This window comes from Thalassophryne amazonica, chromosome 1 (genome assembly GCF_902500255.1).
Source record: "Thalassophryne amazonica chromosome 1, fThaAma1.1, whole genome shotgun sequence".
NCBI lineage: Eukaryota > Metazoa > Chordata > Actinopteri > Batrachoidiformes > Batrachoididae > Thalassophryne > Thalassophryne amazonica.
Window position 1 is genome coordinate 47,009,677 of NC_047103.1, and position 25,188 is coordinate 47,034,864.

Genomic DNA, 25,188 nt, shown 5'->3' on the forward strand with positions numbered 1-25,188 from the left:
TAGAGTTACGGCTGAGAAGAGTCTGGACTGAGACTGCATTATTGTGTATGATAGAGTTAAAGTAGCTGGGAGAGTGTAAAGTAGTAGTCACACTTATAAGCATGAGTGATTTGAATTGGATCTAGCCAATGAAGGCCAGTGACCAGTGGGGTAATATGACCTTTTGGACTGATAAAAAGTCTAACATTAGTTCTACCTTGAAATCCATCATTTGACCTTGTGTCACTTGCACAGTTAAATAAATTAAATATAAATATGAATACTGTTGAGTAAAACTGACTAGCAAGTAAAATCTGCCATGGAATTATATCAAGTTAATCACTCAAATACAATTCATTTAACGACAATAGAGATGACTTAAAAAACACACACACACAAATTTCCTTTGAATTCCTCCAATTTTGCTCAGGGTCACCACAGCTGCAGATCAAGTGCAGATCTGCATCTGATTTGCCGCAAGTTCGACGTGTGATGTCCTTCTTGATGCAACTCCATTTTGCTTAACACATGACATAATTAGCAATATTAACACTGACTGAAGCGGCTTTAAATGTGCTCCTGCAGAGTGTAAATTGTGGAATTATTTTGTTTTCTTCACAAAATACACCCTAATTCTGCCTTTTGTTACATCTCTACTTTATCATTCATTCAGTTTCATTCAATTCAATTTTGCAGAGAATATGAATGATAACACAAAAACTTTTTTCCACTAGGCATTTATTGTCAAACAACTGTGTTTACTCTGTAAATCATAATGACAACAGAAACTAACCAAATGACTCTGATCAAAAGTTTACATACCCTGGTAATTTTGACCTGATATCATGCACACAGGTTGTCACAAACAGATTTGAATGGCTACTAAAGATAGCCATCCTCACCTGTGATCTGTTTGCTTGTAATCAGTGTGTGTGTATAAAAGGTCAGTGAGTTTCTGGACTCTTGACAGACCCTTGCATCTTTCATCCAGTGCTCCACTGATGTTTCTGGTTTCTGAGTCATAGGGAAAGCAAATAACTTGTCAAAGAAAAGGTAATTGAGCTCTATAAAACAGGAAAGGGATATAAAAAGATATTCAAGGGACTGATCATCAATCAGCACTTTTCAAACTCTAATTAAGAAGTGGAAAATGCGGGATTCTGTTGGAACCAAAGCACAGTCAGGTACACCAACAAAAATCTCAGCAACAGCTGCCAGGAAAATTGTTTGGGATGCAAAGAAAAACCCACAAATTTTATTTAATTTTTCATTTATATAGCGCCAAATCACAACAAGGTTGCCTCAAGGCACTTCACACAAGTAAGGTCTAACCTTACCAACCCTCAGAGCAACAGTAGTAAGGAAAAATGGGGAGTTACTTGCTTTTATATCTTACATAGATCAAAAGATACATTTTCCCTACCTTGCTATAGTGATTGTAAAATCCAAGGTCTCCGTCATTGAGATGGTTGTACTTGACTGCAAATTTGGACCTCTTCCACCAAATATATTGATCTATATTTTTAGTATGTTATTTTCACATGTTTAGGAACAAAATAAAACAGGAATGAAAACATTTGCAATGTGTTCTACCTCAAGCCAATTTTTACCATAGAATGCCTGGACTACATGACACCATAAGTGAGTGGTTGGGGTGCATTATGTGCTTCAAAATTCTTAGCTTTGTTGTTGTTGTGGGCTTCCTGTTCTGTCCTGATGCTGCTCCTCTCTCCTGCACAGGCGGCACGCCGCAGGCTGATCGACACACCTGATTCCCATCTAATCAGCATCAGCTTATGAACCCCCGGCTCCTCATTCCATCTTTGCCAGAAACTCTGCAAACCTTCCATAGTAAGACTGGTCATTTTGTTCATGGTGATATAGTTTTTTCTCTCGGTGTTTCCACACTCCAGCCTGAAAGAGCCGCAGCTTGTCTCTGATGCAACCTGTTGCTACCAAGACTCATCTGCCGCATGATACTGAGCTCCCACGCTCCACATCTGCCAAGTTTATTGTTTATATTTTCAATAGTATCAAAGTCATAAGGTGTCGTGACACAAAATTAACTGCACACAACAGGGGTGTCCTGCAGATTATACTACAAGGCTCAGTTTGGAAAAAAGTAATTTTAAAAAATTTTGGAGAATTTTTTATTGTTTAAATTTTCAATAGCATCAAAGTCATTAGGTGTAGTGACACAAAATTAACTGCAGACAACAGTGATGTCCTACTGAATATACTACAACACTCAATTTGGGGAAAAAGTCATTTAAAAAAAATTTGGGGGGATTATTCATTTTTTATATTTTCAATAGCATCAAAGTCATTAGGTGTAGTGACACAAAATTAACTGCACACAACAGTGGTGTCCTGCTGATTATACAACAGAACTCGCTTTGAAAAAGTAATTTTCAAAAATTTTGGAGAATTTTTTATTGTTTATATTTTCAATAGCATCAATCAATCAATCAATCAATCAACTTTTTTCTTATATAGCGCCAAATCACAACAAACAGTTGCCCCAAGGCGCTCCACATTGCAAGGCAAGGCCATACAATAATTATGAAAAATTATGAAAAACCCCAACGGTCAAAACGACCCCCTATGAGCAAGCACTTGGCCACAGTGGGAAGGAAAAACTCCCTTTTAACAGGAAGAAACCTCCAGCAGAACCAGGCTCAGGGAGGGGCAGTCTTCTGCTGAGACTGGTTGGGGCTGAGGGAAAGAACCAGGAAAAAGAGATCGATCACTAATGATTAAATGCAGAGTGATGCATACGGAGCAAAAAGAGAAAGAAACAGTGCATCATGGGAACCCCCCCACAGTCTACGTCTAAAGCAACATAACCAAGGGATGGTCCAGGGTCACCCGATCCAGCCCTAACTATAAGCCTTAGCGAAATGGAAAGTTTTAAGCCTAATCAATCAATCAATCAATTTCAATCAATTTTTTTTTTATATAGCGCCAAATCACAACAAACAGTTGCCCCAAGGCGCTTTATATTGTAAGGCAAGGCCATACAATAATGATGTAAAACCCCAACGGTCAAAACGACCCCCTGTGAGCAAGCACTTGGCTACAGTGGGAAGGAAAAACTCCCTTTTAACAGGAAGAAACCTCCAGCAGAACCAGGCTCAGGGAGGGGCAGTCTTCTGCTGGGACTGGTTGGGGCTGAGGGAGAGAACCAGGAAAAAGACATGCTGTGGAGGGGAGCAGAGATCGATCACTAATGATTAAATGCAGAGTGGTGCATACAGAGCAAAAAGAGAAAGAAACAGTGCATCATGGGAACCCCCCAGCAGTCTACGTCTATAGCAGCATAACTAAGGGATGGTTCAGGGTCACCTGATCCAGCCCTAACTATAAGCTTTAGCAAAAAGGAAAGTTTTAAGCCTAATCTTAAAAGTAGAGAGGGTGTCTGTCTCCCTGATCTGAATTGGGAGCTGGTTCCACAGGAGAGGAGCCTGAAAGCTGAAGGCTCTGCCTCCCATTCTACTCTTACAAACCCTAGGAACTACAAGTAAGCCTGCAGTCTGAGAGCGAAGCGCTCTATTGGGGTGATATGGTACTACGAGGTCCCTAAGATAAGATGGGACCTGATTATTCAAAACCTTATAAGTAAGAAGAAGAATTTTAAATTCTATTCTAGAATTAACAGGAAGCCAATGAAGAGAGGCCAATATGGGTGAGATATGCTCTCTCCTTCTAGTCCCCGTCAGCACTCTAGCTGCAGCATTTTGAATTAACTGAAGGCTTTTTAGGGAACTTTTAGGACAACCTGATAATAATGAATTACAATAGTCCAGCCTAGAGGAAATAAATGCATGAATTAGTTTTTCAGCATCACTCTGAGACAAGACCTTTCTGATTTTAGAGATATTGCGTAAATGCAAAAAAGCAGTCCTACATATTTGTTTAATATGCGCTTTGAATGACATATCCTGATCAAAAATGACTCCAAGATTTCTCACAGTATTACTAGAGGTCAGGGTAATGCCATCCAGAGTAAGGATCTGGTTAGACACCATGTTTCTAAGATTTGTGGGGCCAAGAACAATAACTTCAGTTTTATCTGAGTTTAAAAGCAGGAAATTAGAGGTCATCCATGTCTTTATGTCTGTAAGACAATCCTGCAGTTTAGCTAATTGGTGTGTGTCCTCTGGCTTCATGGATAGATAAAGCTAACAATGAAAATTTAAGCAATACCGTCTAATAATACTGCCCAAGGGAAGCATATATAAAGTGAATAAAATTGGTCCTAGCACAGAACCTTGTGGAACTCCATAATTAACTTTAGTCTGTGAAGAAGATTCCCCATTTACATGAACAAATTGTAATCTATTAGACAAATATGATTCAAACCACCGCAGCGCAATGCCTTTAATACCTATGACATGCTCTAATCTCTGTAATAAAATTTTATGGTCAACAGTATCAAAAGCAGCACTGAGGTCCAACAGAACAAGCACAGAGATAAGTCCAGTGTCCGAAGCCATAAGAAGATCATTTGTAACCTTCACTAATGCTGTTTCTGTACTATGATGAATTCTAAAACCTGACTGAAACTCTTCAAATAGACCATCAAAGTCATATGGTGTAGTGACACAAAATTTACTGCACACAACAGCTGTGTCCTGTTGATTGCAGTAAATTTTGATCAATCAATATATATATATATATATATATATATATATATATATATATATACGAGGTCTGTCCATAAAGTATAGGTCCTTTTTATTTTTTTCAAAAACTATATGGATTTCATTCATATGTTTTTATGTCAGACATGCTTGAACCCTCGTGCGCATGCGTGAGCTTTTCCACGCCTGTCGGTGACGTCATTCGCCTGTGAGCACTCCTTGTGGGAGTTGTCATCCAGCCCCTCGTCGGAATTCCTTTGTCTGAGAAGTTGCTGAGAGACTGGCGCTTTGTTTGATCAAAATTTTTTCTAAACCTGTGAGACACATCGAAGTGGACATGGTTCGAAAAATTAAGCTGGTTTTCAGTGAAAATTTTAACGGCTGATGAGAGATTTTGAGGTGATACTGTCGCTTTAAGGACTTCCCACGGTGCGAGACGTCACGCAACACTCTCAGGCGCCATCATCAGCCTGTTTCAAGCTGAAAACCTCCACATTTCAGGCTCTATTGATCCAGGACATCGTGAGAGAACAGAGAAGTTTCAGAAGAAGTCGGTTTCAGCATTTTATCCGGATATTCCACTGTTAAAGGAGATTTTTTTTAATGAAAGACGTGCGGACGGGTCCGCGCGTCGGGACGCAGCCGGCGCGGTGCGGCGGCACAGGAAAAACACCTCCGTGTTGATAACCATTTGTAAAATCCAGGTGGCTTTTGATGGCTTTCAGTGGAGTGAGTATATGAGAAATTGTTTAACAGCTGGACATGTTCCAACTTGTCCTTAAGGCTTCCAACGGAGGTGTTTTTCCTGTGGCGGAGCGTCGCGGCAGCTGCGACCCGACGCGCGGACCCGTCCGCACGTCTTTCATTAAAAAAATCTCCTTTAACAGTGGAATATCCGGATAAAATGCTGAAACCGACTTCTTCTGAAACTTCTCTGTTCTCTCACGATGTCCTGGATCAATAGAGCCTGAAATGTGGAGGTTTTCAGCTTGAAACAGGCTGATGATGGCGCCTGAGAGCGCTGCGCGACGTCTCGCACCGTGGGAAGTCCTTAAAGCGACAGTATCACCTCAAAATCTCTCATCAGCCGTTAAAATTTTCACTGAAAACCAGCTTAATTTTTCGAACCATGTCCACTTAGATGTGTCTCACAGGTTTAGAAAAAATTATGATCAAACAAAGCGCCAGTCTCTCAGCAACTTCTCAGACAAAGGAATTCCGACGAGGGGCTGGACGACTCCTCCCACAAGGAGTGCTCACAGGCGAATGACGTCACCGACAGGCGTGGAAAAACTCACGCATGCGCACGAAGGTTCATGCATGACTGACGTAAAAACATATGAATGAAATCCATATAGTTTTTGAAAAAAATAAAAAGGACCTATACTTTATGGACAGCCCTCGTATATATCATACACTCTATATATAGCCTACACTCTATATGCCCAAAAGTGAGAAAATATATAGAGAACGACAAAGATGATTGGGCTACTTGAGGTTTAATTCTGAAACAATTTTATTTATCCAAGAAGAAAACATTCTTGGGGTAAAATAAATTAAAGGTGTGGCTAAGGTAGCTGCTTCAACAAAACGAACACGGAAGTTTGCGGGAGTGATGTCTCCTAATTTTGTTGCGAGCTCTCTGCCTGCTGTCGCCTCACGCGAGGAGCAGTGACGCGCGCGGCGGTGTGGTGGAAGATGGCGTTAGCCGAATGGAAATCCTAATGACAGTCTCCAAATTTGCCTCTTTTTGTACCATGGTGAGTGCACGCCTGTCCTTCTAATGTCGTTATACAGTCTATCAGAAGCTAACGCAACCGTGGGCGAACCGTGGAGAGGGTTTACACTGGTAAAACAAATTAAACCGCATAATATTGGTGTGTGCTAACCAAGCAGTTTTCCGTCAAAGCAGCAGCCACCCACTGCATTCTCGGCGGTGTGCTAACAGCGAGCGGAAGGACAGCCGCCTTTACTGTCCTTTCGTGTGTCTACTGTGGAGGTGTTTATTATTTATCGCGACCCTTCCGGGCACTGTGACGGTCCAGATGCTGCAACTGGGACGCGTAGCTAACTGGCTAATGTTAAGCTAAATCAGCAGCTGGAGCACAGCTGGCTAAAACATACGCCATTTATTTGCACTATATTTAAAGAGTGCACAAAAAAGCCCCAAAAAAATGCCAGCGAGACGTGCTTGGTCTCAGAGAAGACGTAGAATTTATGATCGCAAATAATGACATAGTAGTTTGACAGAGCTGCTGCGCACTTGTGGACTTCTTTCAGGTCCACAGTTTGTTGCTGCCAACACATTATATAACAAAGTTTAAAAAAAAAAAAAAAATCACACCAGTAGTATGTGTTTATTGTTTTCCCCAAAACAACCACCTCATCCTGGGTTTGAAACTATTTTTTTCTAATGGTAGTTTGTTTAGCATTAACAGCTCCTGTGGATGACATCAGCTGAGAAAAACTAAACTACTGTCAGTGAAAGGTGGTGTCTGTTGATGTTTTAAGTAAAAAAGGATTTTTGTTTTTTTCAGTATGGTATTGCTGATTAAAACAAGAAAAAAATACCTGCACATTAAGTAAATGCTGTTGATAGAAAGCCAACAGACTAAAAAAAAACACCACTATAATTTTGTTTGAAAGGATTTGCAAACTATCAAAATTAACCTAGTATGGGATCAGTTACAGTTTTGACCAACATGGACTAAAATACGGTGGCAAGATACCATGATTGATTGGGCCGCGGTGTGGCCAACCCTCAAGGGCTGCTGCACCATATATGGGTCAGTAGCATCCTTCATCCTATTGAGGTTTTAAATCAAATCTGAGAGGTGGCCGCACAATGAGATGCAACAACATTGAGAAATGCATTGAGATGCTCAGATAAAGCTGCAATTTAACTGCTGCACACCGACTGGCATAAACATGGTAAGGTCAAACTCTTTGTATATTGTGCCTAAAACTCCTGTGAATATATTGGGCAGCGCAGTCTTCTTTGAGGGCAAGTGCTAAAGGATTAAAATATGACGCAATTATCCTACATCCGGGGACAGCCCTCATATGTCCCCATCAGAAACATGGCACTTTCTCTGAGTTCTTTGGCAAATTACATGGCAAACAAAGTGAAAATGCAAAGAAAATCTTTCAGTTTTTTTTTATGACCCAGAGCTCAAACGTGTAGAGGTGGTTGTGCAGGCGAGAGACCACAGCTACTATGTCAGTGTGTAACCTCTCCCATTTGTTGTCTTCCCTTCTCCAAGTGAAACCGGAAAAAAACTTTCACTTTTTGCGACTGCTTTGGTGATTGCAGCAAAAAACAAAACAGTACACCATTTTTCCATTAGAAGTAATGCCCTGTTTGTATTGCGCAATGGCAGGCTGTCCCCAGAAGTGGTCAAATCCAGCAATATCATGCAGGGGTTCCATTGAGACTGCGCTGCCCTGTTAGTCAAGTTATTAGATGTTATTGTGTTTGTATTATGTAAACATGCAAGCTTGTGTGATTTCACTGTTATGTGTAATGGGAATTGCTGCGACCACGACCCTTTCACACTAAAACCAAGTGCACTAACCACTGGGCCACCACCCCTGCAATATGCTGTTCAGTTGGTACGTGGCTCTTTTGACTGGTCACAGAGGCTGTGGGCCCGTACGTTTGTTTTCTATCCGTGGGTAGGGTCAAAATGATGTTTTGAAGTGACAGTCTTAAACACTATCTGATTCTAAAATATTTGTAATTATCTATGGTTATGATGAATGAATAAGTTTTATTCAGCACACACATAAACAAAACACCAACATAAAAATCTCTTACTAAGAAAACAAATAAAAAAACAGAAGAAAACAACAATAACTCAAACGATTTCCCAATTAGGTGCGGCCGAAAGGGCATGGGCATGGTAACAATCAGAAAAATGACGGAACTTAACAGAACAGAACAATCAGTAATATGATGTGACAAAAACAGTTAGCCTAATATAGCATACTATAGTAAGAAATTACATTATTTTTTAAGTCTTTTAACACCTACCAATGTACCAGATGATTTAATACTATCAGAACAATTATTCCAGATTGTAACACTTTACAGAAATACAATGACTTTTAACAGTAGTTCAAATGTTTCTTCTCTCGAATATCAGTGTTCCTCACAAATGATAACTGGACTCCCTCATTTTAAACAACTCCTGAACGTGTAGAGGCAAAAGTTTATTTTTAACTTTGTTCATGATCTGTATCGTGAAATAATTCACCAAATCTTGAAATTTCAAAATATGCAGACAAGCAAACAGTTGGTTTGTTGGTTCATAATATGTTTTTTTTTTTTACTTATAACTCTTATAGCTTTCTTTTGTAACAGAAAAACTGAATTTTTTTTTTTTTTTTTTTTTGTTTCCCTAAACCTCAATACAATAGGTCATATATGGGACCTATTGATGACTGTCATATACGAGGTTTGTTAGAAAACTATCTGACCTTTTTATTTTTTGCAAAAACTATATGGATTTTAATCATGTGCGCTTGCATCAGCCAAGCTTGAACCTTCGTGCGCATGTGTGAGTTTTTTCACGCCTGTCGGTTGCGTCATTCGCCTGTGAGCACGCCTTGAGTGAGCAGTGGTCCACCCCCCTCGTCGGATTTTCATTGCGAGGAAAATGTCTGAACGATTTGGAGCTTTGCTGCATCAAATTTTTCCAGAAACTGTGAGAGACAGCCAGGTGGAAACCATTCGGAAGATTCAGACGGCTTTCAGGGACGATTCTATGGGGATCACACAGATTAAGGAGTGTTACAACTGGTTTAAAGACGGCGCACAATGGCGGAGGGCGCGCCGCGCTCCGAGCGGTGATCGACAGGCTGAAACGACCAGATCATTTCCAAACTGAACGCTGTGTTGATCCGGGACGTCGTCTGACTACTACAGAAATGGCAGAAGATGTGGACATAGCACTTTTTCAGCACATTCCACTGTTAACAGTAGCTTTTGTCATGAAAAGATGTGCTGAGGAATTTGCGCGTCGGGACGGAGCCACTAATGGCGGAGAACAAAAACCAATGCCGTGATGAAGCCTCACAGGACATGTTGTGGCATGTCGAGCTCGTCCACAATTTCTCGGATAGTCACACGACTGAAAAGTCACCGAAAGCCGTCTGAATCTTCCGAATGGTGCAAGAGCTGGGCATGTTACAACATGTCCTGTGAGACCAACACGGAGGTGCTTTTGTGCCGCGCCATGAACGGCACGGTGGCGCATCCGTCCGCTTTTCTTTCCATGAAAAAAACTCCTGTAACAGTGGAATGTGCCGAGAAAGTGCTGATGTCCACGCCTTCTGCCTTTTTGTGAAAGTCAGACAATGTCCCGGATCAACAAAGCCTTCACGTTGGAAATGATCTGGTTGTTTCAGCGGGGTTTGAGCCTGTCAATCGGTGCTCGGAGCGCGGCGCGCTCTCAGCAGTTGTGGGCGGTCTTTAAACCGTCTGTATCACTCCTTAACCTGTGTAATCCCCATAAAATCGTCCCTGAAAGCCATATTAATTTTCCGAATGGTGTCCACCTGGAGGTCTCTTACAGTTTCTGGAAAAAAATTGATGCAGCAAAGCTCCAAATTGTTCAGACATTTATTCGCAATAAAAAAACGATGAGAGGGTGGACCAGTGCTCACACAAAGCCTGCTCGCAGGCGAATGATGCAACCGACAGGCGTGAAAAAACTCACGCATACGCACGAAGGTTCAAGCTTGGCTGATGCAATCACACGTGATCCAAATCCATATGGTTTTTGAAAAAAATAAAAAGGTCCGATACTTTTCTAACAGACCTCGTACACTGCTGCAGGATTGTAGAGGAAAATTCAGCCGACTCTCAAATTTATTCAACTTAGAGCGCCAAATCACAACAGCGTCACCTCAAGGCGCTTCACAGAAAACAACTCAAAAAAACAAACAAAAAAACATAATGGACCAAAAGATCAAAGAGTATAATTAAAAGATTAAGAGTAAAAAAAAAAAGCATAATAAATATGCTAATCATATAAAGAGAAAACAAATACGTGTTAAATCTGGACTTGAAAGTTTCCACAGAGTCCGACAGTCTCACTGACGCAGGATATATACTCTCACTTTTTTTTGTCGTCTTGCTGCTGCTTCTGTAACAAATTGAGTAGTGTCTTAGTGGCACACTTTGTTTGGTTGTTTTGGTTGTTTCTTCTTTTTTACTATTTCTAACCGTACCCTTAGTGATAATGTCCATCATTAACGTTATTGAATTTTGTGTGCACTACTGTGGGATTGTGAAAGAAAACTCAGCCGGCTCTCACTTCTTTTTGTCGTCCCGCTGCTGCTTCTGTAATGAAATGAGTGTTTTAGTGGCGCAGTTTTTTTTTTTTTTTTTTTTTATATTTCTAACTATCTTTTAGTGATAATGCCTGTCATTAACTTTATTGAATTTTGTGTACGCTGCTGCAGGATTGTGGAAGAAAACTCAGCCTATTCTCAGATTATTTCATCATGCCTCTGTTGCTTCTGTAATAAAATGAGTAATGTCTTAGTGGCACAGTTTTTTTTTTGTTTGTTTTTTTTAGTATTTCTATCTGTACCCTTAGTGATAATGTCTGTCATTAACTTTATTGAATTTTGTGTATGCTGCTGCATGATGGTGGAAGAAAACTCAGCCAACTCACTTTTTTTGTCGTCCCACTGCTGCCCCTGTAACAAAATGAGTAATGTCTTAGTGGCACCTTATTTTTTTTATTTTTTTTATTTTAGTATTTCTAACCGTTCCCATGGTGTAGTGGCGGGTGAAAAACCGAGGAAAGACGAGTTGAGATGGCTTGTTTACACAGCCAAATGTATTGTGACCGGCTAAACTTGACCTTCAACTGTGCATGGCACCGCTCTGCACGTGACCTGTGACATCACGTGCAAAGCCTCTCCAGCAATATGTGTGCAGTTAATTGCACCATTTACATTAGAGAACCCGGCTCTCGCAGCAAATTGCGTTTTAATGTTGGAATGTGATGTACCTGGATGACATTCGGATGATTGCAATCCACACGGGTGGCATGGCTCGGCTCAAGGTTGACTGGCATACTCCAGACTGATTGGCATGCCCCTGTTGCCAGGAAGCCCAGCATGGTCAGAACCTGTGTGGGCACAGACAACCCCTGGCTCCTTGCCGTATTGCACTCTCGGGGCGGCCGCAGTTCTGTGCACAACTCCGGTAACCATTGCCTTGGTAATCGAATTCGGCTTATGAGCCAATTATTATCATTTAGTCAATCCTCGCATTTCCTGAAGACACGCTCATATTGGATTGCACCATTTGTAAGGTCCTCTAATTGGCCTTTCACACTGAATCCGTCAGGCCAATCCGTCAACGCATGGGAATCCGTCGGATCCGTCGGAAAACGCATCCGACGCATGACGTCAGACGCGTCGTTTTGGAAGCGGCAAAAAAAAAAAAAAAAAAAAAGGTGGGGGGCGGAGATTTCCACGTCACACTCTGGCTGTTTCCACAATCTGAAAAAGTTCAGCGATCGCCATCTTGAATTTGGGTCGCCTGAACCACAAAAAAAGCTTTAAAAAACAGCAGTAGAACGATTCTCCCGTCACCCTGCTGAGAGAAGCTTTTTTTCAGCTACTTTTCGGAGTGACGCCGACTGAGGGAGGACCGACGACTTGGTGGGATATCGATCGAACCGCGACAGCGGGCCGACCTGCACGGAGAAGCCGGCCTTCAGGCATCATCACTGGGCAGACCGAGGCAGGCAGCCGGAGGGATGGAGCAAACCCACTCAGTCCGAAATCTCCCACTTTTTGGATATATGCGAAGTCACAGTTTGCCCAACGGAGTTTAGTTCTGCAGCTTTATCGAGGTGAGAATAAAAATAAAACGTGACGTTTACTGAACTGCTTTGAAGGTTTAATGATCGGCTAACGTTAGTATAGCCTTTTAGCATAGTTGATCTGAGTGAACACTTTAATTTCTAAATGGTTCAGTCTTTTTATTTTTTCACCAAATAAAGCTACAGCTTTTTTCAGACAAAACAAATGCTCAGCTTTAAATAACTTATTTTTTCGGGCGTTTATTCCATCGTTTTTTTTTTTTTTACTGTGTTTTCCCCTTTTTATATATAAACTGTTTAGTGTTTCTTTATATTTAAAGAAATATTTTTATTTGTCCCAATCAGGAACATTTGCTGTGCAGACAACCAAACTTCCATTGAGCTGAACACCACGAAGTCCAGTCGAAAGAAAACATCTCTGCTTTTCAGCAAAACCACCAGAGTTCAAAGCTGCAGAAGAGACCTTCATCTGGTCCTGAGAATACAGCAGAACATCACCTGCTTCTAAATAAAAGGCTCTTTGAACAGCAACTATTTTATTATTTTTTAAAAAGCTGTTTCATTTTATATTTTAACAATAAATGAACAGATCATTAAAAATGTCCACGAATCAAAGTCAAAAGACATTTGCACAGGTAGAAGCTCTCCACTTATAGTGCTCAAATTCATATTTTAGAAATGACTCTGTCCTGATAACATTAAAGGCAATTACATATTTTGGCGAAATTACAAGTTGAAATGACTATATATATATATAAAAAAAAAATCATCATGAGGTTTATGTCACAGAAATCCTACTTTACAATCACACTGCAGTCATTAATTTATTTCCTGTTGCATTTATAATAAACATTAGTATTTATTTAGTGTCTGTTTTTCTGGTTAAAATGAGATATAAATAATCTACCAGACTTAAAAAAAAAAAAAAAAGTACAAATTTCCATGTTATTTTGTCTAAAAATAAATGTCTGAGGTTCCTTATGTTAAACAAGAAATTATATAATCTGAAATAACAGGTGGTTTTAATTTACAGACGAAAGGTTTCTAAAGAACCATTTATTGATTTATTTAGCTATTTTAATTACAAGTGTTCTAAACTTTTTTTTTTAACAGTAATCAGAAATAATGAGGTAACAACAAAAAACATTTCGAAGGATTTTTCTTCAGAAAACTGCTCCATAAATGAGGAGTCCTGTGACACGTATGTTTTACACAGATCAGTGGTTTCTGCACCGTCCATTTTATAGAGATCAGTGGTTTCTGCCACCCGTCTTCCGTGTTTTGGCCCGATGCGTTGTTCCTATTGGACAACGCAAAGGTACGTCACAGCTCAGCAAGTCGGAAGTTGGATTGGATTGAACTTTGACTCCGTCAGCCTGCTGACAAGCGGCAATGCGCGCTCCCGTCAGATGCGTCGGTTTAGCTCTGCTTTTGACGCGACGCATCTGACGCATGTGAAACGCAACGCTTCTCATTGAAAATAATGCTTTTTAGACCAATTTTTGACACATCTGATGCATTCAGTGTGAAAGGCCCTTGACAATGCTAATGCAGCCATTATTAATACCATTTTCTTAATCACTTTGCACATGCTTTTATATCCACCCATATAATTACAAACATATGATCTGTTAAATGTTCATGAGTGTGTCTCCGATATGCACATCGCTCTGATAGCTGATTGTTTTCACACTATTAACCATTCCCCAGCATCACCTCTATGTGTCAGCAGAGGAACAATACCTGTGGAAATATGCGTACGCCAGATATAACTTTGGTGTGAGACACCACACATTTCCACGGTCATTTCACTTTTGATACATCTAAACATTAGCATAGAGACGGACGTACACCATTGTTTTTCTGCGTACGTAGCCTTTGTACATGAGGCCCCAGGGCATCACTTGGCTCCTGGACAGTCTGAGATGCAGCCAGGTGGCAGCGGATGAACCGAAACATAATGTCCCAGTGGTGTTCTGTGGGATTTAGGTCAGGTGAGCATGGGGGGGCCAGTCAATGGTATCAATTCCTTCATTTTCCAGGAACTGCCTGTATATTCTCGCCTCATGAGGCCAGGCATTGTGCACCAAGAGGAACCTAGGACCTGATGCACCAGAGTGGGGTCCGACAATAGATCAGAGGATTTCATCTCGATACCTAATAGCAGTCAGGGTACCGTTGTCTAGTCTATAGAGGTCTGTGCGTCCTTCCAGTGATATGCCTCCTCAGAACATAACTGGATAACTGCCCCACCACCAAACCAGGACCAAAGGACCAGATATACACTATGGGCCATGCATGGCATGAATAAGTGGCTAGAAAGTCATTCTTGTGACCCCCTCCTGCACACTACCTGAATTGGGTCTTAAAATGTGGGCCGGAACTCCACGTGCCGGCCCGGGCTTTGCGGTCGCAGGATGCGGGACTTCTCTGTGTTCCCAGGGTGAAGAAGAAGTCAGCAGGTCAAAGAGCCTTTTCGTATCGTGCACCCACCCTGTGGAACAGTCTTCCTGCGACTGTGAGGCAGTCTGAGTCTGTGGACATTTTTAAGTCAAGACTCATAACCTATTTTTATTCTCTTTCTTATGGATAGTTTTTATTTTTGTTTTATTCTTTTACTTCTGTTTTTATTCATGTATTTGAATTTTTTATTCATTTTTAATTATTCAATTTTATGTTGACTTGTTTTATGTAAGGCGCCTTGAGACGGCTTTATCTGTGATTTGGCACATTATAAGCTAATTAAATTAACTACCAACATTTCCCATGCCAGATGGTGGAGCATTTCCCGGGATTTCCCACCTAATTGAAATACCAAAAAACAAGTAGTTCGGTCTACAGTCTCAGGAAATACGAGGTCTATTAGAAAAGTATCCGACCTTATTTTTTTCAAAAACCATATGGATTTGAATCACGTGTGATTACATCAGACATGCTTGAACCCTTGTGGGCATGCGAGAGTTTTTTCACGCCTATCGGTTACGTCATTCGCCTGTGGGCAGTCTTTGAGTGAGGAGTCGCCCACCCTCTCATCGATTTTTTTTTTTTTTTTTTTTTTTTTTTTTTTTTTTTTTTTTTTTCATTGTTTAGGAATGGCTCAGACTGCTGCTTTGTTTGATCAAAATTTTTTCAAAACTGTAAGGCACAACTGAGTGGACACCATTCGATAAATTCAGCTGGTTTTCGGTAAAAATTTTAATGGCTGAGAGATTTTGGTCTGGTAGTGTCACCGTAAGGACAGCCCACGGTGCCTGACAGCGATCTGCGCTTCGAGGCGGCAGCGTCTCGCCGTTTCAAGTTGAAAACTTACACATTTCTGGCTCTGTTGACCCAGTAAGTCATCAGAGAACAGAGAACTTTCAGAAGAAGTCGGCATGAGGAGTTTATTCGGGCATTCCATTGTTAACGGACATTTTGTAATGAACGTGCGGGCAGAGTCGCATGTCGGGCCGGACCCGACCGCGGGGGGTCGCGACAGGAAAAACACCTCCGTTGGAAACCTTAATGGGCAAGTTGGAACATGCCCAAGCTGTTAAACAATTTCTCAGTTACTCACTTGTTGAAAGCCATCAAAAGCCACCTGAATTTTACAAATGGTTTTCAACACGGAGGTGTTTTTCCTGTTGCGGCGCACACAGATTCGCCGAGTCGTCACGGAAACGACTCGGCGAATTTGCCCGCACGTCTTTCATTAAAAAATGTCCTTAAACAGTGGAATGTCCACATAAAGTGCTCATGCCAGCCTCTTCTGAATCTTCTCTGTTCTCTCACGACATCCTGTGTGAATTAAGCCTTAAATTAGGATGTTTTCAGGTCGAAACAGGCTGACGACGGCACCTGGAAGCGCTGCACGACGTCCCGCTGTGTGGGAAGTCTTTACAGCGACAGAAACACCCCATAATCTCTCATCAGCTGTTAAACTTTTCACCGAAAACCAGCTTAATTTCTCGAATAGTGTCCACTCGGATATTCCTCACAGGTCCAGAAAAAATTTTGATAAAGCAACGCGCGCCGTCTCGAGCAGTGTGTGAAACAAAGGAATTCAGCCGAGAGGGCGGGACCACATCTCTAAGAGCAAGACTAGTGTAAAAGTTTAGTGTCTATGTACCATTGGCTGTTGAGAAAGAATTCATCAGTTAATTAATAGTTCTACATTAGCTTACTGTCAGGTCCATTGCCCTAACTGGACCTGGCACTTAAACTGTGCCTGAGATCGTATCCTACAAAACACAGTTTCTCAAAGCACAATCACATAAAAAGAGACAACATTAGACAGAGATCTCTTTTGTGAGCTTCGCGCAAAGGGGAGAAGCTTTGGAGAGAGCGTACAAACCTAAGACCAACCTTGCTTTCCCTGCTCCTCTCCGCCGCCCCCCGGCGCTTGCTCTTTTATTAGAAAAGAAAAAAATCATAAACAATACAACGTAGCATTAGGGTACATTGCGTTTGGGGAAGGGAGGGGTGAACGGTTGCTTGTGAGTTACGGTTTCCTGTGAAACATGCTCGTTTCTTTCACAGAAAGAAGGGAGTAAGCAGTTAAGTTTCGATGTCAACAGAGTCCTGAAACAACCTTTAGTTCATCACTGTGGCTGAGCAATCATTTAGCTTAAATGCAGCATATATGAATGGGTACATAATTATTATGATTGAATGAGTAAATGAAGTATAAAAGAATATAATTCAGACAATAATAAATGTAGAATCCTTTAACAAGTCAGCTAAGACACATATTCTTTCAGTCTTGTGGCTGGTTTCACTCCCACATCACACAGATAACAGTTGATACAGTTCATTTCACAAGAAGCAGAAACTTAACTCAGACTACTTTTGATTACATTGAATATCATGTAAGCAGGCAATGATTAATTAAATAAATGGTAACAACTCATAAAATCCCCATCACTTACCTCGAAAGATTCTTCGGCTTCAAAGTTGTCATCATCATGATCATCAGGCTCATCCTCATTGTCAAATCATCAGCACTGTCAGACTCATCCTCAACTGGTCGGATGGTGTTTTCACAGTTCTTGCAAGTACACAGTTGTGTACACACCAGACCCAAAGAAACGCAACATTGCTCATCTGCCTTTTCGCAGTTGCACTTTGTTTTCTTGCATGAACATCGCGAGAGGTTGAGAATGCTTTGTTGGGCTGGCTGCATGTCCATCCAGTCTATCCCCAGCATGTTGTTGATCAGTTTCCAACCATTTCTGACTGGGGATGGTATTTCTGGTTGACTCTCATAACTAAGCACTATGTATGGCAACTGGGTAGTTGTCACGAGCGATATGCTTTAGCAACACATCTTGGTTAGGTGGCATCAAGAACTCGTTCCTGGTAGACAATGAAAACTGTGCATACCGCACATCATTCACTTGCTTGTCTTTCTTGTGGCCATACAAATGACAAATAAATTCCTCCAGTGCAGCCGGGACTTCATTACTTGGGTTGAAGTTGTTGCCAAGCATCTGCAATGCAGACAGGAAATGGGCATGTTGTTTAGCTAATTTGAATGCTCTTGTCTTCTCTTGGTTCATTCAGTGATATCCTTTGACGTAAATATTTTAGCCACCAATTGGAACAATCAACTACAACAGCATTAGCTGGCAACAAAGATCAATGAAACAGAGAATTTAATTGGTTGGAATTCACTTCAGTAATATTTTTCGATAATAAATTTATTAATTGACTTTTATTATTTAAAAAAATCCTCCACTTCCTGATGCAGGAAACACACTTATAAAATTTAATAAATTCATTTGTGCATTTTAATACCAAATTTAGGTAGTGTGCATATGGGGGTCACAGGGAATGTGTTCTGATCGGCATGGCCCATAGTATAATACTGGACCCGCTGGTGGTTAAGGACCTTCTACAGCCCAGAACCAGCTCTTTTAGAATAACTGCCTGTCTGCTGGAGTTTCCTTCATGCTCTTGAACTGTGTTGGGAGACAGGGCAAACCTTCTGGAAGTATTGATGTTCCATCATGGAGGAGTTGGACAACCTATGGAACCTGTGCAGGGTCTCAGTACCGTACCATGCTATCAGTCGTGACATTGATCCTAGCCAAATCTAGTACTGAGTGAAAATTCAGTAAGAGATGATGTGAAAACAGTGCCTGTGACCTCCACTTGTAAAATCATTCCTGTTTGGGTATTGTCTCATTGTTGCTCCTCTCGTGCACCTGTTGTTAATTTAATTACACCAAAGCAGCTAAAATTGATCAACAACCCCTTCTGCTACTTAACTGACCCAGACGTTGAACTAAAGCTTGGCTTACACTGTGCGAGTTTTGGCCCTTTTTCAGCCGATTATTCACTCGTGCAAGAATTTTTTGGATTGCGCCGAGTTTCAGCTTAATCGCACGTCCTGCATCGTGTAGTATACACGGTGTAACGAGCTGCGTTTAACATCTCACAACCACCTCCCGATCGGCAGTCATATGGTCGTATGAAAATCAAACCTGTTTGATATTCTGGTCGGCCATCATGAGGGTTCTGCGCTGTTGAAGAGCACTACAAGCGTCTCTTGCACTGTGCATGTGCAATCACCGGAGAGAGCATAAACAGTGATCATCTCCTTGAGAAAACAGCTTCTGTTTCTTTTTTCCCCATTATTGTTCAACTCATTTAAAGTCTTGTATTTTTAATTTTTTTTTTTTTTTATCTCCCATCGAGAGTTTTTGTAAAAGCAGAGAGCTGTAAGAGCATCAGGTCGTACAGTGTGAGAACATTAAACATGCGCTCTGAACTTTTAAACCCTGCAGTTTTGTCGCACAGTTTGAGCTGGAGCCAAGTACGATTGGAAAATATCGTACAGTGTCTGCCCAGCTTTTACTTGATGCTATACTCTTGATTTAAAGTGGTCCTTTTAATTTTTTTTAAGGTGTGTGTGTGTGTCCATCCATCCATCCATTTTCTTCCGCTTTATCCGGAGTCGGGTCGCGGGGGCAGCAGCTCAAGCAAAGCCGCCCAGACCTCCCGATCGACACACACCTCCCCCAGCTCCTCCGGGGGAACCCCAAGGCGTTCCCAAGCCAGCCGAGAGATGTAATCCTTCCAGCGTGTCCTGGGTCTTCCCCGGGGCCTCCTCCCAATGAGATGTGCCCGGAACACCTCTCCAGCGAGGCGTCCAGGGGGCATTCGGAAAAGATGTCCGAGCCACCTCAACTGACTCCTTTCAACGTGGAGGAGCAGCGGCTCGACTCCAAGCTCCTCCCGAGTGACCGAGCTCCTCACCCTATCTCTAAAGGAGCATCCAGCCACCCTGCGGAGGAAACTCATCTCGGCCGCTTGTACCCGCGATCTCGTTCTTTCGGTCATGAGCCAAATCTCATGACCATAGGTGAGGATCGGAACGTAGATCGATCGGTAAATCGAGAGCTTTGCCCCCCCTACTCAGCTCTCTCTTCACCACGACGGTCCGATACAGCGACCGCATTACTGCAGACGCTGCACCGATCCGTCTATCGATCTCACGCTCCATCCGCCCGTCACTCGTGAACAAGACCCCGAGATACTTAAACTCCTCCACTTGAGGCAAGGACACTCCACCGACCTGAAGAGGGCAAAGCACCTTTCTCCGGTCGAGAACCATGGCCTCGGATTTGGAGGTGCTGATTTTCATCCCGGACACCTCACACTCAGTTGCAAACCGCCCCAGTGCACGCTGAAGGTCCTGATTTGACGAAGCCAACAGAACCACATCGTCCGCAAACAGCAGAGACGAGATTCTGTGGTTCCCAAACCAGACCCTCTCTACACCCTGGCTGCGCCTAGAAATTCTGTCCATAAAAATAATGAACAGAACCGGTAACAAAGGGCAGCCCTGGCGGAGGCCAACGTGCACTGGAAACAGGTTTGACTTACTACCAGCAATGTGAACCAAGCTCCTGCTGCGGTTGTACAGGGACCGGATAGCCCTTAGCAAAGGACCCCGTACTCCCAGAGCACTCCCCACAGGGTGCCCCGAGAGACACGGTCGAAAGCCTTCTCCATATCCACAAAACACATGTGGACTGGTTGGGCGAACTCCCATGAACCCTCGAGCACCCGATGGAGTGTGTAGAGCTGGTCCAGTGTGCTGCGACCAGGACGAAAACCACACTGCTCCTCCTAAATCCGAGGTTCGACCATCTGTCGAATTCTCCTCTCCAGTACTCTGGAATAGACCTTACTGGGGAGGCTGAGGAGTGTGATCCCCCTATAGTTGGAACACACCCTCTGGTCCCCCTTCTTAAACAGAGGGACCACCACCCTGGTCTGCCAATCCACAGGCACTGTCCCCGATCGCCACGCGATGTTGCAGAGGCGTGTCAGCCAAGACAGTCCCACAACATCCAGAGACTTAAGGTACTCAGGACGGATTTCATCCACCCCAGGAGCCTTGCCACCGAGGAGCTTTCTAACCACCTCGGTGACTTCTGCCTGGGTAATGGATGAGTCCGCCTCTGGGTCCCCAGTCTCTCCCTCCTCTTCGGAAGACGTGACGATGGGATTGAGGAGATCCTCGAAGTACTCCTTCCACTGCCCAACAACATCCCCAGTGAGGGTCAACAGCTCGCCACCTGCACCGTAAACAGTGCCAGTGGAGAGCTGCTTCCGCCTCCTGAGGCGTCGGACGGTTTGCCAGAATCTCTTCGAGGCCGACCGATAGTCCTCCTCCATAGCCTCCCCAAACTCCTCCCAGACCCGAATTTTTGCCTCTGCGCCTGCACGGGCTGCGGCACGCTTGGCCTGCCGGTACCTGTCAGCTGCCTCTGGGGTCCCACCTACCAACAAAGATAAGTAGGACTCCTTCAGCTTGACGGCATCCCTTATTTCCGGTGTCCAACACCGGGTTCGGGGATTGCCGCCGCGACAGGCACCACAGACCTTGCGACCACAACTACGAGCGGCCGCATCAGCAATGGAGGTGGAGAACACGGCCCACTCGGACTCCATGTCTGCAACCTCCCCCGGGATCTGGGAGAAGCTCTCCCGCAGGTAGGAGTTGAAGACCTCCCTGACAGAGGGTTCCGCCAGTCGTTCCCAGCAGACCCTCACAATACATTTGGGCCTGCCAGGTCTGACCAGCTTCCTCCCCTCCCAGCGAATCCAACTCACCACCAGGTGGTGATCGGTCAACAGCTCTGCCCCTCTCTTTACTCGAGTGTCCGAGACACGTGGCCGAAGGTCAGATGATACGACTACAAAGTCGATCATCGATCTCCGGCTCAGAGTGTCCTTGTGCCACGTGCACTTATGGACACCCTTGTGCTCGAACATGGTGTTCGTGATGGACAAACTGTGACTAGCACAGAAGTGCAACAACTGAACACCACTCGGGTTCAGATCGGGGAGGCCGTGCTTCCTGATCACCCCCCTCCAGGTCTCACTGTCGCCGCCTACGTGGGCGTTGAAATCCCCCAGGAGAACAATGGAGTCCACAGTCGGAGCACTATCTAGTACCCCTCCCAGGGACTCCACGAAGGTCGGGTACTCTGCACTGCTGCTCGGCCCGTAGGCCGAGACGACGTTGAGAGACCTGTCCCCGACCTGAAGGCGTAGGGACACGACCCTCTCGTTCACCGGAGTGAACTCCAACACATGGCGACTGAGCTGGGGAGCAATAAGCAATGCAACCCCAGCTCTCCGCCTCATAAAAATGAAGCGTCCAGCCCCTCTCCAGGAGTTCGGGTGTGTGTGTGTGTATGTGTGTGTGTGTGTGTGTATGTGTATATATATTAGGGCTGGGCAACGTTAACGCACTAACGTTGAGGTCATTATCACCGACAATTTTGTTCCTCCACTTAACGCTGCGTTTTTTTTTTTTGTTTGTTTTTTTTTTTTTTTAATGCGATTAAGATTTTTTATGTTTGCCCACTCCTAATATATATATATTAGGGGTGGGCAAACATACAAAATCTTAATCGCATTAACTCAATGACTTTCTGTGATTAATCATGATTAATCGCATGGTATATGTGAAACCCAAAAATGAATTCAAAAGCCGCTTAAAAGCACAGTTTTATTTGAAAATGTAAATGAACATTGCATAAATTTGAAAATGTAAATTTCAACTGAAACACACTAATGAAATCAAATACAAAACCACTGGCAGGTCATTTGTTATCCTGTTTCATATCAAAATAACAATATTCATGTCCATGACTAAATGTACTAAAACAAATACGTCACAGTTGTACACATACCACAATTTGATATGTGTACAATTGTGATGTATTTGTTTTAGTACATTTAGATTTTGTTGTGATTTGGCACTTTATAAGCCGATTAAACTGAATTGAAATTGAACATTTTATTGAGTCTTAAAGTAAATAAATATGAATTTGGTCACTGGATCCTTAAACTTTGTACATAATGAACTCTACTTGGTGAATCCTTGATCTCTGGACATAAATAAGAATAAACAAAATCTGTAGTTTTTGTCAAAAGCATTTCCTTTCAGACATTGGCATGAATGTGTTTCCATATATCTGAGCTGAGCTTACAGCTGCTGTGCTTCACTTCAGGATGTAATTTGAAAAGAAAATACAGCACGTTTCATTTTGGGAAGAAAAAAAAACGTTTTAGTCGATTGTAGTTTCTTGTCTGTATTACATTTGGAAAGAGGTGTCATTTTATTTAAAGCGGAGATTCATTTTGAAGTTATTAATTCTGACCGGCCTGTCTCAGCCGCGCAGCGTTTCGAGCTGTGTGAACGGAACGGAGGACGATTCTCGTTTCTTGACAGCAACAAGACAAGAGTCCCAGTTAGTGACTTTAATCCACACAAAAGTGACTGATGATATTTTAATGGCTTTGCGAGGGGTTAAGAAGCGGCTTGCCGTTTCTGAAGAGCAGAGAGCAAAGAACCAACGAGCTACTAGATCGAAGCATTGCTTCAATGGTTCATGGTTTCAAAGTGGAGCCGCGCTGCAGAAATAGTTTATTACAGACCAAACCCTGAATATCCGACTTTACTTGTACGTCCGTATGACTCTTTTTTAGCGATGACGAATGATGCGTAAAAAAAAAAATTTGACCGATGCAGCTGCATCGGTCCAAACCGGTCTGGATCCGGGCCTGATCCTGTAGAACTTTGTACTGAAAATGTCCATTCAAAAGTTCGGCGTCTTTCTGCATTTTGTTTTGTTGTGCATTGCATAGCGTGTACTTTTTTCTATCCTCGTGTCGTTTTCTGTGTGAACTCAGCTATCAGCAGGAAGCAGCAGCATAAGCTCGCCCCCGACTGACGCTTTCAAAATGAAAGGCAACGAGCAACAGTCATAAAAGGCTAAAAAAAAAAAAGTGCAGCTTTAAGGGGAGGAACAAAATTGTTAGCGATAATGACCTCAATAATTAACGCAACGTTAGCGCGTAAACGTTGCCCAGCCCTTATATATATATATTAGGGCTGTGTATCGTACAACTTCAGAAAGCGCTGTAACTAGGTTTAAGGATATGATTCCTTCTTTATGTTCTCTAATGTCATATACCAACACAGAGCAGAGTAGCTACCTAAACTCTGTAAGGGAGTTAGAGTATCTCGTCAATAGTTTTACATCCTCTTTGAAGACAACTTTGGATGCTGTAGCTCCTCTGAAAAAGAGAGCTTTAAATCAGAAGTGTCTGACTCCGTGGTATAACTCACAAACTCGTAGCTTAAAGCAGATAACCCGTAAGTTGGAGAGGAAATGGCGTCTCACTAATTTAGAAGATCTTCACTTAGCCTGGAAAAAGAGTTTGTTGCTCTATAAAAAAGCCCTCCGTAAAGCTAGGACATCTTTCTACTCATCACTAATTGAAGAAAATAAGAATAACCTCAGGTTTCTTTTCAGCACTGTAGCCAGGCTGACAAAGAGTCAGAGCTCTATTGAGCTGAGTATTCCATTAACTTTAACTAGTAATGACTTCATGACTTTCTTTGCTAACAAAATTTTGACTATTAGAGAAAAAATTACTCATAATCATCCCAAAGATGTATCGTTATCTTTGGCTGCTTTCAGTGATGCCGGTATTTGGTTAGACTCTTTCTCTCCGATTGTTCTGTCTGAGTTATTTTCATTAGTTACTTCATCCAAACCATCAACATGTTTATTAGACCCCATTCCTGCCAGGCTGCTCAAGGAAGTCCTACCATTATTTAATGCTTCAATCTTAAATATGATCAATCTATCTTTGTTAGTTGGTTATGTACCACAGGCCTTTAAGGTGGCAGTAATTAAACCATTACTTAAAAAGCCATTACTTGACCCAGCTATCTTAGCTAATTATAGGCCAATCTCCAACCTTCCTTTTCTCTCAAAGATTCTTGAGAGGGTAGTTGTAAAACAGCTAACTGATCACCTGCAGAGGAATGGTCTATTTGAAGAGTTTCAGTCAGGTTTTAGAATTCATCATAGTACAGAAACAGCATTAGTGAAGGTTACAAATGATCTTCTTATGGCTTCGGACAGTGGACTTATCTCTGTGCTTGTTCTGTTGGACCTCAGTGCTGCTTTTGATACTGTTGACCATAAAATTTTATTACAGAGATTAGAGCATGTCATAGGTATTAAAGGCACTGCGCTGCGGTGGTTTGAATCATATTTGTCTAATAGATTACAGTTTGTTCATGTAAATGGGGAATCTTCTTCACAGACTAAAGTTAATTATGGAGTTCCACAAGGTTCTGTGCTAGGACCAATTTTATTCACTTTATACATGCTTCCCTTAGGCAGTATTATTAGACGGTA

The 25,188-nt window shown here is 42.5% G+C and overlaps 1 protein-coding gene across 1 annotated transcript in view; it reads left to right on the plus strand.

Moving 5' to 3' along the window:
- Positions 1-6,183: 6,183 nt before the first annotated feature.
- The window catches only part of usp12a (ubiquitin specific peptidase 12a), a 54,115-nt gene continuing 35,110 nt past the window's right edge, over positions 6,184-25,188 (plus strand). Inside the window, 1 exon segment of the mRNA XM_034169193.1 lies at positions 6,184-6,382. Coding sequence (XP_034025084.1) covers positions 6,335-6,382 — 48 coding nt within the window. The 5' untranslated portion in view covers positions 6,184-6,334.